The 16,185-nt window shown below is 40.2% G+C and overlaps 1 protein-coding gene across 2 annotated transcripts in view; it reads right to left on the reverse strand.

The window, feature by feature from the left end:
• Positions 1-16,185, reverse strand: part of LOC127653912 (protein CBFA2T2-like) — a 50,969-nt gene that overhangs the window by 14,254 nt on the left and 20,530 nt on the right. For both annotated transcript variants that reach the window (XM_052140762.1, XM_052140764.1), the window contains exons 2-4: positions 2,454-2,594; positions 1,002-1,243; positions 826-915 (exon numbers count right to left, since the gene is read on the reverse strand). In XM_052140762.1, the coding sequence (XP_051996722.1) occupies positions 826-915; positions 1,002-1,243; positions 2,454-2,594 (473 nt within the window). The remainder of the gene's footprint in view (positions 1-825; positions 916-1,001; positions 1,244-2,453; positions 2,595-16,185) is intronic.

The raw sequence follows: 16,185 nt of genomic DNA on the forward strand, positions 1-16,185 counted from the left end.
AGCGCTAGCCCTCACCCTCTGATCCAACAGGTCCCAGATGTGCTCAATGGGATTGAGATCCGGGCTCTTCGCTGGCCATGGCAGAACACTGCCGTTCCTGTCTTGCAGGAAATCATGCACTGAACGAGCAGTATGGCTGGTGGCATTGCCATGCTGGAGGGTCATGTCAGGACGAGCCTGCAGGAAGGGTACCACATGAGGGAGGAGACCGTTAATCCGCGCATCTCATCACGTGGCTTGTTGAGCGCGTTACCGTTGAAACGTAGCGCGTGTGGAGGCTTCACGCTATTCTCCGCGGCATCCACGCACAACTCACCACACGCCCCATCAAGAGCAAGAACCACATTATAGCGACCATGAGGAGGTTACCCCATGTGACTCTAACCTCCCTAGCAACCGGGTCAATTTGGTTGCTTAGGAAACCTGGCTGGAGTCAGCACGTAAATGTATCATCTTAAACATTAAGTGTATTTAATGTATTAAACATGGCACCAAAATAAAAAAGTGCTTTAAATGCAGCATTGCCTGCCATTTCTGTTCTTGTATTTTGCACCTCACCGGCAAATATTTCAGACAACTCTGTTAACGGGTGTCTAACTCCATATGTTGAACACGTCCCATTAAAAAATCTGCACCGCTTTCATGTTCCACACTTCAGAGAAGTCTCACAAATGCTCTACCATGAGAAATGAAGACTTGCATCAGAAACACCGTCGTAAATTACCAAAATAAATAAATTTCTATGGAGTAGAGCAGCTCTGAAATTCTTCAAAATGTCTTATTTGATGAGTAAATGACAGACTTTTTCCTTTAATGGTCAATTACCTTCAAGAACGGTATGACGAACGGTCTCAAGGGGAAGTTTGTTGCCTCTTGCAGTCTGGAATGAAACTCTTCGATGGTAACTGTCGAATTCTGCGTGAGAAAGAGACAGTTAACTCAACACAAACGACACATATGCGCTTGCATGTAACACACGTGTAACAGCTTGACACACGCACCACCAAAGCGAGCACGAGGTTCCGGACGCTCTCTCCGATCTCAGGTGAGATGTCGTTGCCGAACTGCTGTAGCGTGGTGAGAAATCGCTTGAGTTTGCTCAGCTGTCGAGCGCCGCAGGTCGCCGGAAGCTGCTGATTGGCCAGCGAGGAGGAAGATGACGATGAAGGCCCATTGCTGTAGCGTTGAGGTGGCGAGGGAATGGCATTGAGGGTGGGCGGGGAATGATTCATCCCATTGGTCACTGGAGAAAGAGAGATTGAGGTTACACCAAGAGGTCAAGGTTTGGCTGGTTTTTGAGTGTATGGTCCGGTTATTATACTCTTGCTAGCTGCAAATACACCATCTGATAGCAAATAGCGCATTTCGCCATTTTACGTCCGTTCAAATGTAGACGTGCATTCGGACTAAATGCGTTTTTGCAAGCGGCATGTGTAAGACAAACAAAGTTGTCCAAGATGATAAAAATTAGACTTTTAAAACTCGTTTAATACCGACACACTCTAATGGAGAAATCGTACAAATTCGTACGAGTTGGCTAAATCGTTGGCTAAAAAAACCTCTTATTTTATATAAAATAAAAAAGGTTTAATGATGATGAAAAACGTCATGTGGTGTAACCATCACGTAACTTAATCGTACATTTTTCAAGGTAAAAAATATTTCAGATTTTTGAGTCACGAATATCAAGAATTTCGTTTTTAGCCTTTTATAAAAATTTCAAAATATCTGGTATTAAATAAAAAATAATAATAATACACACAGTCATGAGTGTCTAAAGGAACCCTCTACAATGAAATTAAATGAAATTAAAATGAAATTAACTAAATTTATTTAAATTTAATTTAATTAAATTTTCCGTTTGGTGTTTTTAAAATATTAATTAAATTTACAAATAATAATATTACACACAGTCATGAGTGTCAAAAGGAACCCTCTCCAATGAAATTAAAATTAAATTAAATTAAATTAAAATTAATTTTCAATTTGGTGGACAATGTTTTTAAAATATTAAATGTAAAAATAATAATAATATTTGCAATTTAAAAACAAAATGGTTTAACTGCTTATTATTATTTTTATTTTTTTAAGAACTTATAATAAAATATTATTCCCAAAAATGTATATACATCAACATTTCTGTTTTCAAGCATTTCAGCTTTTAATAATAATAAAAAAAAATATATTTTTTTTTTTACCGTCTCCGGACGGTTCATGAATTTAAGCCCCAGAAAAAATGCCCAAATGACTTTGAACTCATAAATTGGAAACATGCTTGTCATTGTAGAGGTGCATTCAAGTAATTGTGTTTGTGCGTTTAATTTAAGTATTTTTGAATAACGATGAGCACCACAACAGGTTTGCGTTTAGGGTTTAGCACATACAAACCGTTGCGTCTTTCCTCCCTTATATGGTCAAACCAACATACGTGTATGTGTGCGAGAGACACTCACATGCAGTGGTGGAGAACGCCGCAGGTCGAGGTCCGCTAGGGTTGACTGAGGGTAGAGGGGGCATCGCGGAGACGTTTGGTCTGGAATGAGTCTTTCCATCCACTGGCGAACCGGGCATGGCAGGAACCTTCTCTCCACTGACTGAAAACAAGAAGCAGAGAGAATGAGCTTCAGATGAGCTTATCACGTGGCTTGTTGAGCGCGTTACCGCGGAGACTTAGTGCGTGTGGAGGCTTCATGTTATTCACCGCGGCATCCATGCACAACTCATCACGTGCTATGGCAGGGCGGCGGGCGGGGCCGAGTGGTGATTCTACACACCCGGTCACTTATCAGGCTAATCAAGCCTCCGAGAGGGATAAAGGCCGACTGTGGAGGATGGTGTGAGAGAGAGAGATCGTTTACGAGCATGTCCGTCATGCGTGTTTGTGTCTTTAGTTTCAGTTTATCATTAAAACTATTATTTATATTGTCAAGCCGGTTCTCTGATACACCGTCGCATGGTCCTTGATCACTCCTCCACCCTCTCAGGCGGACGACAGCCGCTCCTCCCCGGGCGGACCGGAGTCAGACACACAACCCCCGGTGGACAGAACACCCCTCCGCGTTCCCGGCGACTTGTGGGGACACTCCTCCGCCCCTGGCAGCGGCCCTACCGCCCCAGGCGGTCGGCGAGTCACTTCCCTCCTCCCCTCGCGGACGGCGGTTTTCTTTCGACCCCTCCGCGTTTCTGGGGGACGGCAGGGCTCTCCTCCGCCCCTGGCAGCGGCTCCTTCGCTCCAGGCGGTCGGGGAGTCCAGTCCCCACTCGCCTCGCGGACGGCGGCCGTTCACCGCGTCTGGGCGGTCGGGCTACTCCCTCCCCCGGCGGCTGGCAGCAGCGCTCCCCTGGGTGGACGCAGTGTCGAGGACTCCACAACGGGCATCCATCCTCCTCCACGGATTTCGGCGCCAGTGTAAAGGGATATAGACAGGCAAGGAGGAGGCGAGAACCGGCTTGACAATGTAAATAATAATTTTAATGATAAACTGAAACAAAAGACAAAAACACACACATGACGGACATGCCCGTAAATGATCTCTCTCTCTCGCATCATCCTCCGCAGTCGGCCTTTATCCCTCTCGGAGGCTTGACTAGCCTGATAAGGGACCGGGTGTGTAAAATCACGACCTGACCCCGCCCTGCCATAGCACGCCACCGAACGCGAGAACCATGTTATAGCGACCACGAGGAGGTTACCCCATGTGACTCTACCCTCCCTAGCAACCAGGACAATTTGGTTGCTTAGGAGACCTGGCTGGAGTCACTCAGCACGCCCTGGATTCAAACTCGCGACTCCAGCAGTGATAGTCAGCATCAATACTCGCCAACATCCTAAACTTTAAATTTTTTAATTTTTAAGTGAAATCAAAGTGGGGCAAAAACTAAATTTTTCAACCACTTTCATGTAAAACTGATGAGAAAAAATGTGTTTAAAACACAAAAAAAGAAATTGAAAAAAAAACATTTGAATCAAGAAATACGGATCGAAACAAAGATGTTTTTATAACGTGTCTTTATTCCCCTTCAAGTGCCACTAAAACCAACTGAATTTGAATATTTCAAGCACTCAAATGTCGTCATTGTGGCCCTAACAAATCAATTAACAGGCCAATCCATTGAAATGCAACCGTGCATTAATATTCAATTCATGTTTAACGGGAGATAGACAATCCAATTGATCTGAAACTCCAAAATCGACAAACATATTCAGGCTAATTACCATCTCATTATCATATGAAGTGAATGAGATTTGGGTAATTCTCATGAATTACTGATTTCATGCAGATCAAACTTAATTCCTCAAAATATCTTATACCAAGTTTTAGCATTCTTAACACTTCTTCAAACATTCATAAAAAGGACAATGCACCAATGCAATCAATTGAATTGGAATATTTCAGGCACACAAATGTGCCCTTTGTGTCTTCAACAAAACAATTAACAGGCCTATGCATTGAAATGCAACTGATGTATTGATATGCAATTGAAGTTTAAAGGATGCTAGACAATCCAATTGAGCCGAAACACTAAAACCAGCATGCATTTTCAGGCTACTCCAGAGCGAGCCCTAATCTTAACCCTCATCCCCAAAACCCCGCCACATTTTCAATGACCGAACCTACACACCTTTCTTTAAACCAATCAGCTACTTACGTTCGGACACACCAGATGTTGAAGAACCATAGAGTCCCGACAGCTGACGTGCAAATGAAGCAGGTTTTGTCCTGTGGAAGAATGGGTCATCATTGAGGCCGCTTAAGAATGACGAATCGGGCCATTTCACGCTCGCTAACTAGCCTTCACAAAAGGCCGCCAAGGGCTAAACGCATACTTTCTGCCTGTGAATGGACCACCAGGCCCAGAAGTCGTAGATCAGAGGCTCTTTTGTTCTAAAAGAACCGTGAGAGGAGCTATCGGCCTCATTTCGAGTATATCAGACCAGAGAAAATGCTTTTACAAAAGGCGGCTAATAGACCCACACAGATCAAGTTGTCAAAGGTCATGAAACGCTTCTTAGCAGACGACTTTTCATCGACGGACAGCTTTTCCTAGTGAAAAGCGTGTTTTGTTTAATGTTTATTCATGGGAAACTAATGCAGTAAATGTGTTTCTCCATGAGAGATTACGCTGTATAGTTTTTAAATGAGGCTCTTCACTTAACAATGAAAAGAAAGGCGGGTTTTAATGGGATTGTTATAGCGCTCTATTCAAACGGTTCAATGTAGTCGTGATAAAAAGACGACGCATTGAGCGACTACACCCCATAGACGTGTGAATGTCACTCATATTTCTATTTCATATTATATGGAATGTTATAAAATTTTGCATGAAGAAAATACTTTTTTTTAGGACAGTTTTCCTATTTAGAAAGCAAATCTCTTCATTATTTTATTTTTATAGTAATTGCTAATCAGATGATTGCAACCATAGACTGTAAAAAAAGATGGCCGGCGCCCCTTCGCTCTTTTCCATTGGTGAGAACTGAAGCCGCCAGTGTCCCGATATGGCGCTGACATCTTGTGACTTGAGTCTGCGCAGTTGCGATTTCAGGACCAGACCTGCGCAGTAGTGAGCAGGAAGTAAAGCCGCGAAATCAAGGCCCCGCCCTCACACTCGCTGAATCAATCGCAAGCACACACCCCTGCACTTTTGACTTTTGACTTATGACGGTGTGAAATAATTAATTATAGAAATTTAGATATTAAATTTAAAAGCTACAATCTCCTCAGTCCTCCAAAGATCCCGAAAAAAAGTCAGTTGGTGCTTCAGTGACTACTTCGCTCAGAGAACCTGTCAATCACAGCTGTCAATCATGATGTCACAGCAGCGTTTTTATAGCATCAAATAACTAAAAACAAACTTATTTTGAAAACAAACACTTGAAATGACATCAACGTGATAGAAACGACAGTAAATGACAGAAACTATCTTTGGAAAAAAGATATGTGAAGTGTAATTTAATTGTTTAGTTGGTCTCACGTCCCGTTGAATAACATGGGGAGGCGGGGTTTATGACCTATACTAGGACCAGTCACTGGGGGGCGATCGAGACGTTTTGGCTTCACTTTTGAGGGCTTGTGCGGCACACTTGATTGCAACACACTCCAAAAACGTTGGGTCAGTCGAGTGTTTACCACTGTGAAACATCACCAGTTCTTCTAATAACACTTATTAAGCATTTGGGTACTGAAGACTCAAGTTTTAAGTTTAACAAGCCGAATTTTCCCCAATTCGTCAATTTAGCTGCGCAGTTGTACGGGGTCTTCACTGCCGTATTGTGCGCTTCATAAAGCACCATGCATTCTCAGGGTGTGTTCACACTTGGCAGGTTTGGTGCGATTGCTCTGTAAGAGCGGTTCATTTGAACAAGTGTGAACGCTGCCACCCGAACCTTGGTCCGCACTAAACAAGCGAACCGAGACCGCCTGAATAGTGGGTCTCGGTCCGCTTCCAAACGAACTCTGGGACGGTTCGATTGATATATGAACGCAACATGGACCAAAGACGTCTAAACGGACCAAAAACAGGAAGTGATTTGCCTAATACTGACCTCAAGCATACCTGGTTCTTCTCATCATAGGAGTTTTGTTGCCCATTATGGTTCGGGACTGGCGTCGGAACGGCCCGTCAGACGTCCTTGCAGCATATCTTCGTTTGTGTGTGCAACGGAGGAATTTCTAGCGCTGTTTTGACTCCTTTACACACTTTATTAACTCTTCGTTGCTCTCAGCTGGTAAAAACACCACCATATATACATATATGCATCCATCGAGCGCATTTCGCCCAGCATTGTTTTGGATTTTTGGTAAGTTCCGTCAAAAGAACGTCACAAAAGCAGCCCAATAATGGCGTGACTTTTCCCTGTTGCCTTTGGTTTTGTATGATTAGGTTCAATGTTAAAAAATGCCAATGTGAACGCTAAACGAACCAGGACTAAATGTCTCCGGACCAAGAGAACCGAACTACAAGTGTGAACACACCCTTAATTGGAGATGGTTAGGACTGCGGGCATGCCAATCTAGCACCCGCACTCTCTGCTCACAAAACCATGCACTTGTAATCCGGCCGGTATGTGGTTTGACATTACCCTGCTGAAAATGCTGGGACGTCCCTGGAAAAGACTCCAAAATGCATAAATGGTGCCCTCATTACTCGTGCCATTGGCACTGACAAACCCCTGGCACATACAGACACTGGCATTTGGACCTGACGCTGATAACAGCTTGGATGGTCCATTTCCTCTTTGGCCCGGATAACACGACGGCTGTGTTTTTCAAAAACTATTGGAAACGTGGACTCATCGGACCAAAAAACACAGTTCCACTGTTCAACTTTCCATCTAAGATGAGAGCGAGCCCAGAGAAGTCCGTAGCGCTTCTGGAAAGTGATGATATACGGCTTCTCCTTTACATAGTAAAGTCTTAACATGCATCTGTGGATGCAGCGGCGAGTCGTGTTGACTAACAAAGGTTTAATAAAGTTGAGAGCGAGTCCAGAGAAGTCAGAAGCGCTTCTGGACAGTGATGATGTACGGCTTCTCCTTTACATAGTAAAGTCTTAACTTGCATCTGTGGATGCAGCGGCGAGTGGTGTTAACTAACAAAGGTTTACTAAAGATGAGAGCGAGTCCAGAGAAGTCGGCAGCACTTCTGGACAGTGATGATGTACGGCTTCTCCTTTACATAGTAAAGTCTTAACATGCATCTGTGGATGCAGCGGCGAGTCGTGTTGACTAACAAAGGTTCACTAAAGTAATCCCAAACCCATGTTCGTGATATCCATTACAGATGAATTATGTTTTTTAAGACAGTGACGTCTGAGGGATCAGAGATCATGCACATTCAAAAGTGGTTTTCGTCTCGCCCTATACACGCCAAGATTTGACCAGATTAATTGAATATTTTAACTATATTGTGCACTGTAGAGGGTGAAATGCCCAAAATCCTTCCAATTTGTCTTTGGGGAACATTGCTCTCAAAGCTCTGGATTATTTGCTGAAACACCTGTTTAACATCTTGTTATTTCAACTCGTCAAATTAGTCTAAAATCGCCCCGGTCTCAATTTTTTTTAGCATGTTGCAATCATCTGATTTGAAATTACCGTACATGGAAAAACAATGAAAAATCACAAGGTAATAAAAAATTATATTTTGCATTAAGAAAATAAAGACTATTATTTAGGACAATTAATATGTGTCTGCTAACAATTAAGCACATTATTCTAAAATAAATTATTATTATTATTATGGTTATGCAAAATGTTATTTTTATCACTGTAATGCATAAAAATACATTGAATTCTGATTATCGTTATACAGGAATGAAAAACATCCTCTCTGGACACAATGATTTCTTTTAAATAAAAATAAAATAAATCTCAAATTAAATTCTATAAAACAAACAATATAATACCATTATTTATACCTACAATTTTAACTAAATATATTTAAATTTTCGGGGGTGAAATATGACTTGTATATGTTCTTGACCGTGTTCGTGAGATTCAACAACAATAGAGATCGACTGTATTGTGCGACACAAACAAAAGGGCAGAATAAACCCATCTTAACCCACCGAACGAAACGACTGCCGTCACAGGTGCGACACACTTTCACAGACGCGCACACACAAATCTTGTGGTTTTGGAGCGCACCTGAGCCCTGCTCTGAATCCTCAGGCCGGCCCTCTTCATGCCTGACTGAAACATCAAGTGGCATCGTTTTTTTTCTCATGTACACCTGTTTCCTTCCAGAACACAGGATGCACAAACACAGAACAGATGGAGAGAATTAAAGGGAATCATGGAGAAACAGGAAATGGAGTCATTTGGGTGCATTTTGTATGGGTGCATTTAAACACACTATAGTTTTGGCTCTAAAATCTGATTGGATGAGCCACATTTGAAGGCATAAAATATGACATGCACATTGCACACTGGTGGCAGCACATCAATATCATTATTAATATGCCAAGTTTCAAGGCATCAAGCCACTTGACAAAGCATTTGGCGATTTTGAGATTATTCGTGACCGATAAAACATAAATCCGTTTCTAAATCGGCCAAATGCCTTGGCAATGGATAAAGAAAATATATGCTTTAGTTAAGTTAATACGGAGTCATTTTGGGTATCATTAATTATATTATATAATAGTGTTATTTATATCATAATATTAATTTATCATTATAAAGTCGTATTTATCTTTTAAAATACGTATTTTTTACATCATATATTGCGTTTTATTAAATCATATTAACATTCATATAATTTATATTTATATAATAATAAAATATTACATATATAATTATATTTATATTATATTATTATTAATAACTGAAAAGTCATAAATATATTAAATATATTTTGTATTATTAAATCATATTTTTTATATATATCCATATATAAAATATATAAAACACAAATTGGGTCTCAAATTATCATATTGTCATGAATATATTGTGTTATTTAGCATTTATAAATTTATATAATTCTAATTATATTTATATAATATTATTATTAATAATTGAAGTCATCTATCATATATATCAGTATATAAATGTATATTATATAAATGCTAAATAACACAATATATTCATGACAATATGATAATTTGAGACAATTTTATTTTAAATATTTTATATAATTTTATAAATATATCATATTGTCATGCATGCATTGTGCTTTTTGGCATTTATATCATATATATATATATATATATATATATAAAATTATATTTATATTATATCATTATTAATAACTGAATAGTCATCTAACAAATATATTAAATGTATTTTGTATTATTAAATCACATATATCAGTATATAAAATGTATATAATATACATTATGTATCAATAAATTATATTGTCATGAATATATTGTGTTATTTGGCATTTATATAATATATATATTTATAATTATATATTAAATCATTATTAAATTAAAATATTAAATATATTTTTTATTATTAAATCATATATATATATATATATATATATCAGTATATAAAAATGTATATAATATAAATTATTATCATATTGTCATGCATATATTGTGTTATTTAGCATTTATATAACAATAACTATATCATATAATTTACAACTTAAAAGTTGTCTATACAAAATATGATAAATATACAGTATGTTTATAGTATTTCATTGAATTATCAAATGATATATGCTGTATATTGTGTTATTTATTATAATGTACATTATATCATATCATTATTTATCATTGAAAAGTCATGTATATGCATAATGTTTTGAGGTTGATCTTTTTTTATGGCCAATATAATGTTGATATACAGTGTACTGTGTGTGTGTAATATATACACACACACACACACACACACACACACACAACATTTAACACGTTTCTATCTCCACATAAACACACGGGTGCGGTTCAGATCGGTTAGTCAGCACAGCTCTAAACTATCTTTACAGATCAATATTGATTCGCCAACAGCAAATGTGTGGCTTCCCCTGACCACCACCTGTTACAAACCCATTTGAGAGACTTAACCTACGCATTCAAGTCTATAGAGTGCCATGAAATGAATCAGCAGCTATTAAACATCACTGTCAATACATTATGATCAAATTACACATCAACTCTTGCTCGCTTGGAATCAATGTATATATACATCGCCACAATGTACATTGACCACAGCTACAAATGTAACAGCAGACGGAATACTGGACGTTCAGAGCTGTTACATTTCAATTTGAAGACATGAAATGATAAAAGAATGCCACAAATCTCTTTTCATGTCCTTGATTCTAACAACGTGCCTTTATGAGAACAAGGATACATTTTTTGGCCAAAAATGACAAGTACATGTTCCCAAAATTCAGACTAATGAATGACCCAAATAGGGTTTTCTTAAAAGTGTACATTTAGTCCTCCTTAATCTGGAATATTTGATTGCAAAGTGTTTTTATGTATATTTAACGATCAAGCTGCACCTGGCAGCATTATACATCTTAGCTTATGTATAAGAACGACTGTGGAGCGGAGGGGGCGGGCCGGGATATCACGCGCCCGGTCCCCAATCGACCTGATGAGGCGCGCAAGGGATAAAGGCGGCCGGTGACGACGGTTCGAGAGAGAGAGAATTACGGGCATGTCCGTCGTGTGTGTGTGTTTATGTTTGTGGGTTTTGGTTTTGAGTTTAATTAAATATGATTTATATTGACAAGCCGGTTCTCGCCTCCTCCTTGCCCATCTTAACCCCCTTACAATGACATAGGCTAATAATTTGCTGCCGAAATGTCACAAGGAAACTTTTTAAAAGGGGCCGTTCACACCGAACACGTCCTTGCATCTCAAAAAGCTAGACGGAGCACAATGAATGGAACAGCATGCAGGTGTCTCGGGGAGGGATGTGCATGAGTAACCGATTAATCGAATACTCCAATACTCATTCAGATTTAAATATTCGACTAGTAAAACTTTACACGACTATTGCAATTTGATTTTATTTGCCATCTAGATGTTGTTGAATATGTATAGGGCTCATTTTATCATGAGAAAAACATGTTTCAAAAGGTTGAAGGAAGTAATCGATTACTCGTTTTTTTAGGTATTAAAGAGTACTCTACTACAAAATGACTCGAAATGCCCATCCCTGGTCTCGGGACCCACTTCTTAAAGTTAAAGTATAAAAACGAGGCGCTAAAAACTGCGAGACGTGGTGCAACGGTCAAAGACATCCAACTCGCGCATGTTTTAAACAATTGAAAAACAGACGGATGGAAAAACGTGTTCGGTGTGAACAGCCCCTTAAGCTCCACAAAGAACCTTTTGATGCACTGCTGCTTTAACCCTTGTGCGCAATAAAAAAAAAAAAAAGGTCCTTCAAGGACAAAAATGTCCACGTCAAAAAACTGCCATAATAATATTATATATATATATATATCAATATTATTTTCGACTTTCATTGAGCTCATTTTTTTAACCAACATCAGTCCTGATCATAACTACCAAATAGGGCTGGGATAAACGATTATTTTTTATAACGATTAATCTAGCGATTATTTTTCCGATGCATCGATTAATCTAACGATTCATTTTTTCCAGTCCGATTTGATTTCGCTTCGATTAATCGACTTGTGACAACACCGGTAATACCCGTTTCATCGGGGGTGGGGGTGTATAAAATGTAAAAAAAAAAAAAAATTTGCCGGGAGTTTGATTGACTGGCGATCTGATCAATCAATCATAATACGCCATTTTTGTCCGACAAAGTAGTCAGGAGAGAGAAGATTAACGTCGGTGGATTTTAATTTGAATAATGGATTGTAGGCTACTGTACTGACATCTTTCCGCGGTTATAACAACAGTCCTTCTGATGTAGGCTACATTCATGTTTAGCCTATTTGATGCTATAAATTAACCAAGGAAAAGATGATCGGTTCACGAGCAGCTTTAACTGAGGCAATCTGTCACGACACATTAAAGAGCCACAAAATAGTAGGCCTATTTATGGTTTAATTTTCTTTGAATGACCAAATTTGAAAGTTGAGACTTTATTAAATGTTACCTGCTTGGTCCTGTCTGTCAGCGCGTTGTCAGTGTCCTCTATGTATTTTTCACGACATTCATAGCTATAAGCGTATAGCATTATTAATAGCTATAAGCGAAAACTTTAGGTGTCGACAACGTATTATAGCCTACTCCAACATCGAGTGCAAAGTGGGGAGTTGAAAAAAACTTACGGTTCTCTGTCATCTGCGGCTGCTCCCGGGTGGCGCTAGAATGGAAGGCCATCTCCATTTTGCAAAGACGACATATCACAGAATTTTTTCCTTTTAAATTAAATAATTCCCATACTTTAGAGGAACGAGTGCGTGCCGCCTTGCACTTCTGGTAGTCTGAGGATCCACTCGTGTTGGCGCCGGCGTCGCCATCTTTGTTTTGGGTCTGACAATTCGACGCGCATATTTTGCGTCGACGTATTTTTTGCGTCGACGTCATCCCAGCCCTAGTGCTGGTGCATTGCCGTGGTGCTAGAATGGAAAGCCATCTCCATTTTGCAAAGACGACATATCACATAATTTTTTCCTTTTAAATTAAAGAATTCCCACACTTTAGATGAACGAGTGCGTGCCGCCTTGCACTTCTGGTAGTCTGAGGAGCCACTCGTTTTGCTTCTACTCTCCGGCGCCGCCATCTTTGTTTTGGTCTGACGAATCGACGCGCATATTTTGCGTCGACGTATTTTTTGCGTCGACGTCATCGATTACGTCGACGCGTCGTCCCAGCCCTACTACCAAATACTCATTCATTTTCAGGATTTTAACCCTTTAAAATGGCAATTTGTTTACATAATGCCACTGTTGTTTTTTCACACACACACACACACACACACACACACACACACACACACACACACACACACACACACACACACACACACACACACACACACAGCAGAATAGGGGAAAAGCTTGTATTTGCTCCATAGGCTAAACATGAGAAAAATGGCGCCATCTGGTGGACAATATTAAAAATGTACAATTTGAAGCCAGGGCTCCAAAACATATTTTAATGGGGACATTTTTGTCCTGAGGGTCCTGAGTGTGCCTATTTTGTGTACACAGTGTATAATAGATGTATTAAAGGAACTGAGGCTGAAATATAAAAATTCCCCCCACCCAAAAAAGAAATGTCCAGAAGGTTGCACAATTGTTAAAGAACACCGAAATCAATATGCCGATTTGAAAAAAATCTATAATGTAACAGCAAGAACTTTGGTGCTGCAAAGAATCATTAAATAACTGTTATGCTAGGGGAAACATTTTAAAACATCTTAAAAAACACACACACAAAAGAACAGGGCTGATCTGGATCTCAATGCATATGCTGACGCGAAGAATATAACTAAACTCCTGTGACCAGTTTAACTCCCCCCCGATTTAAAAGACCGGCCTGTCTTTGTTTAAAATAATATATATGAATTACCATTAAAAGTGCTTCAATGTAGCCAGACTGAGTGTTGAGAAATCATTTAAAAGACTGCAAAACAAAAGCTTTGAAAGCCGTGGACCGCCTCTGGCCACAGAACGGCAAAACAAACCCTCATGTGGGGGGGGGGGGGGCTTTTGGGGGGGTGGAATAGACGGATACAAAAGGGTTAAGCTATCAGATCATTGTGTGTGTTTCTATTTCCCAACCCCCTCGTCTCCATGTTTCTCCTTCTGTTCTAACACCATATGGAGCCGATGGGGGTGCAAACGGACAGCTGGGGTCTCCAACAGTCACCTGTGTCCAAATCCCCAAACTGAGAGAGAGAGAGAGAGCTCGCTGAAAGAAAAAAACACTAATGAGACCATGTCAACAATAGTCCCATTTATGTCAATTTCCCAAGAAGCTTTAGGAGAAACATCGGAGACAGGGTTGATACTTAATGAAGCTGTAAAAGAGAAACTTCTGGTGTGGCACAATATGGGGTTACCTCGATGAAACGACGCCAAAAGTTGAACATACCCCAGATCTGAATGAGATCCCTTTAATATCTCTATTGTTTCTCCTAGACAGCAATGAGACGCATTGGAGAACAAATGGAGAATTTCACTTCAGTTTCCTGCTTTTTAGAGGTTTTTCTTCACCAAGCAACTATAAAAAACGAAATCATAAATTAGATCTCACATATGGATTTAACATATCCTGACTGTTTCTATTCGACGGCATTGCAACTTAATTGTGAACTATCCCTTTAAATCTCCCGAGCAACGAAAGAGCAACCTCTGAGCAATAAATGTTCCTCTTGGGAGGGAAAGAGGAAGGAAACGTGAAGAGAGAAGATAAAGAGATGGAAAATAAGAGAGTGGCAGGAGGGGGGGAAACAAAACAATGGCTGCACCTGGTGCCGATCAGTCCATACACACGCTGACAATGCACAAACATCTGTTGCTCTTGCAGTGTGTGTGTGTGTGTGTGTGTGTGTGTGTGTGTGTGTGTGTCTGAGCAACAGGTTGAAGCCTCGCACAACAGAGCAAATAACACCGCTGTCTGGCCAAACAACTGCACATGTTGCATGCAAAATCCTCTCGCTTTTCCAATTAGAAAACACGTCCTGTCAATCAATCAATCAATCTCCATAATATTATCTGTATTTTTAGTCTGGCTCTTAATTCAGTAAGCGGACAAACTGGCCCAAAGGTTGTTGAGGGGGTGGGGTTGAGAGGGGGGGGGGGGGTTGGAGCTTAATGTCCTGCAGCCAAAAGGGGGTGTTCACTGTCCTTTTCTGCATTTCGCGGCTCCGTTTTGTAGTCCGTTCTGCATAACGCGGCGGCTCAATTGAGATTATCGTGGCCCATTCGGCCCGTTTTGGCGGCCGAACCACCGAGATCGAAATTCCTTTATTATTGCAGGTTTTAGACGTCATCTTTTTAAGTTATAAAAACAAAACAAGCTTAAACACATGCAATTAATTACCATTTCTAGATCATTTTAGGACTTTGAGACAATGTGGGCATATTCATCTCTATATATTTTTTTAATAAATGTACGCATATTACGCATACCATATTGAATGGTGTAATGTTTAACATAATTTAATGAATAAACTTTTAATACAATCAGTACATTTATATTTAAAGTTTTTTTTAATGGAATTTAAACGTGCGTTTGAATAAAAATGAGTGCTGTCGGCATTAACGTGCGCGATTAATTAAAAACGTTTAACGCGTTAATTTCTTAATCGCGATTAGCGCCTTTACAGTTAATACAGCATTAACCTTGGGGACCTGGGTATCTCAGCGCTGATTATCACACAAGGAGTCACGAGTTTGAATCCAGGGCGTGCTGAGTGACTCCAGCCAGGTCTCCTAAGCAACCAAATTGGCCCGGTTGCTAGGGAGTGTAGAGTCACATGGGGTAACCTCCTCGTGGTGGTGATTAGTGGTTCTCTCTCTCAGTGGGGCGTGTGGTGAGTTGTGTGTGGATCGTGGAGAGTAGCATGAGCCTCCACATGCTGTGAGTCTCCTAAGCAACCAAATTGGCCCGGTTGCTAGGGAGGGTAGAGTCACATGGGGTAACCTCCTCGTGGTGGTGATTAGTGGTTCTCTCAATGGGGCGTGTGGAGAGTTGTGTGTGGATCGTGGAGAGTAGCATGAGCCTCCACATGCTGTGAGTCTCCTCGGTGTCATGCACAACGAGTCACGTGATAAGATGCGCGGATTGACGC

The sequence above is a fragment of the Xyrauchen texanus genome, chromosome 13, assembly GCF_025860055.1.
Source record: "Xyrauchen texanus isolate HMW12.3.18 chromosome 13, RBS_HiC_50CHRs, whole genome shotgun sequence".
In the NCBI taxonomy this organism is placed as follows: domain Eukaryota; kingdom Metazoa; phylum Chordata; class Actinopteri; order Cypriniformes; family Catostomidae; genus Xyrauchen; species Xyrauchen texanus.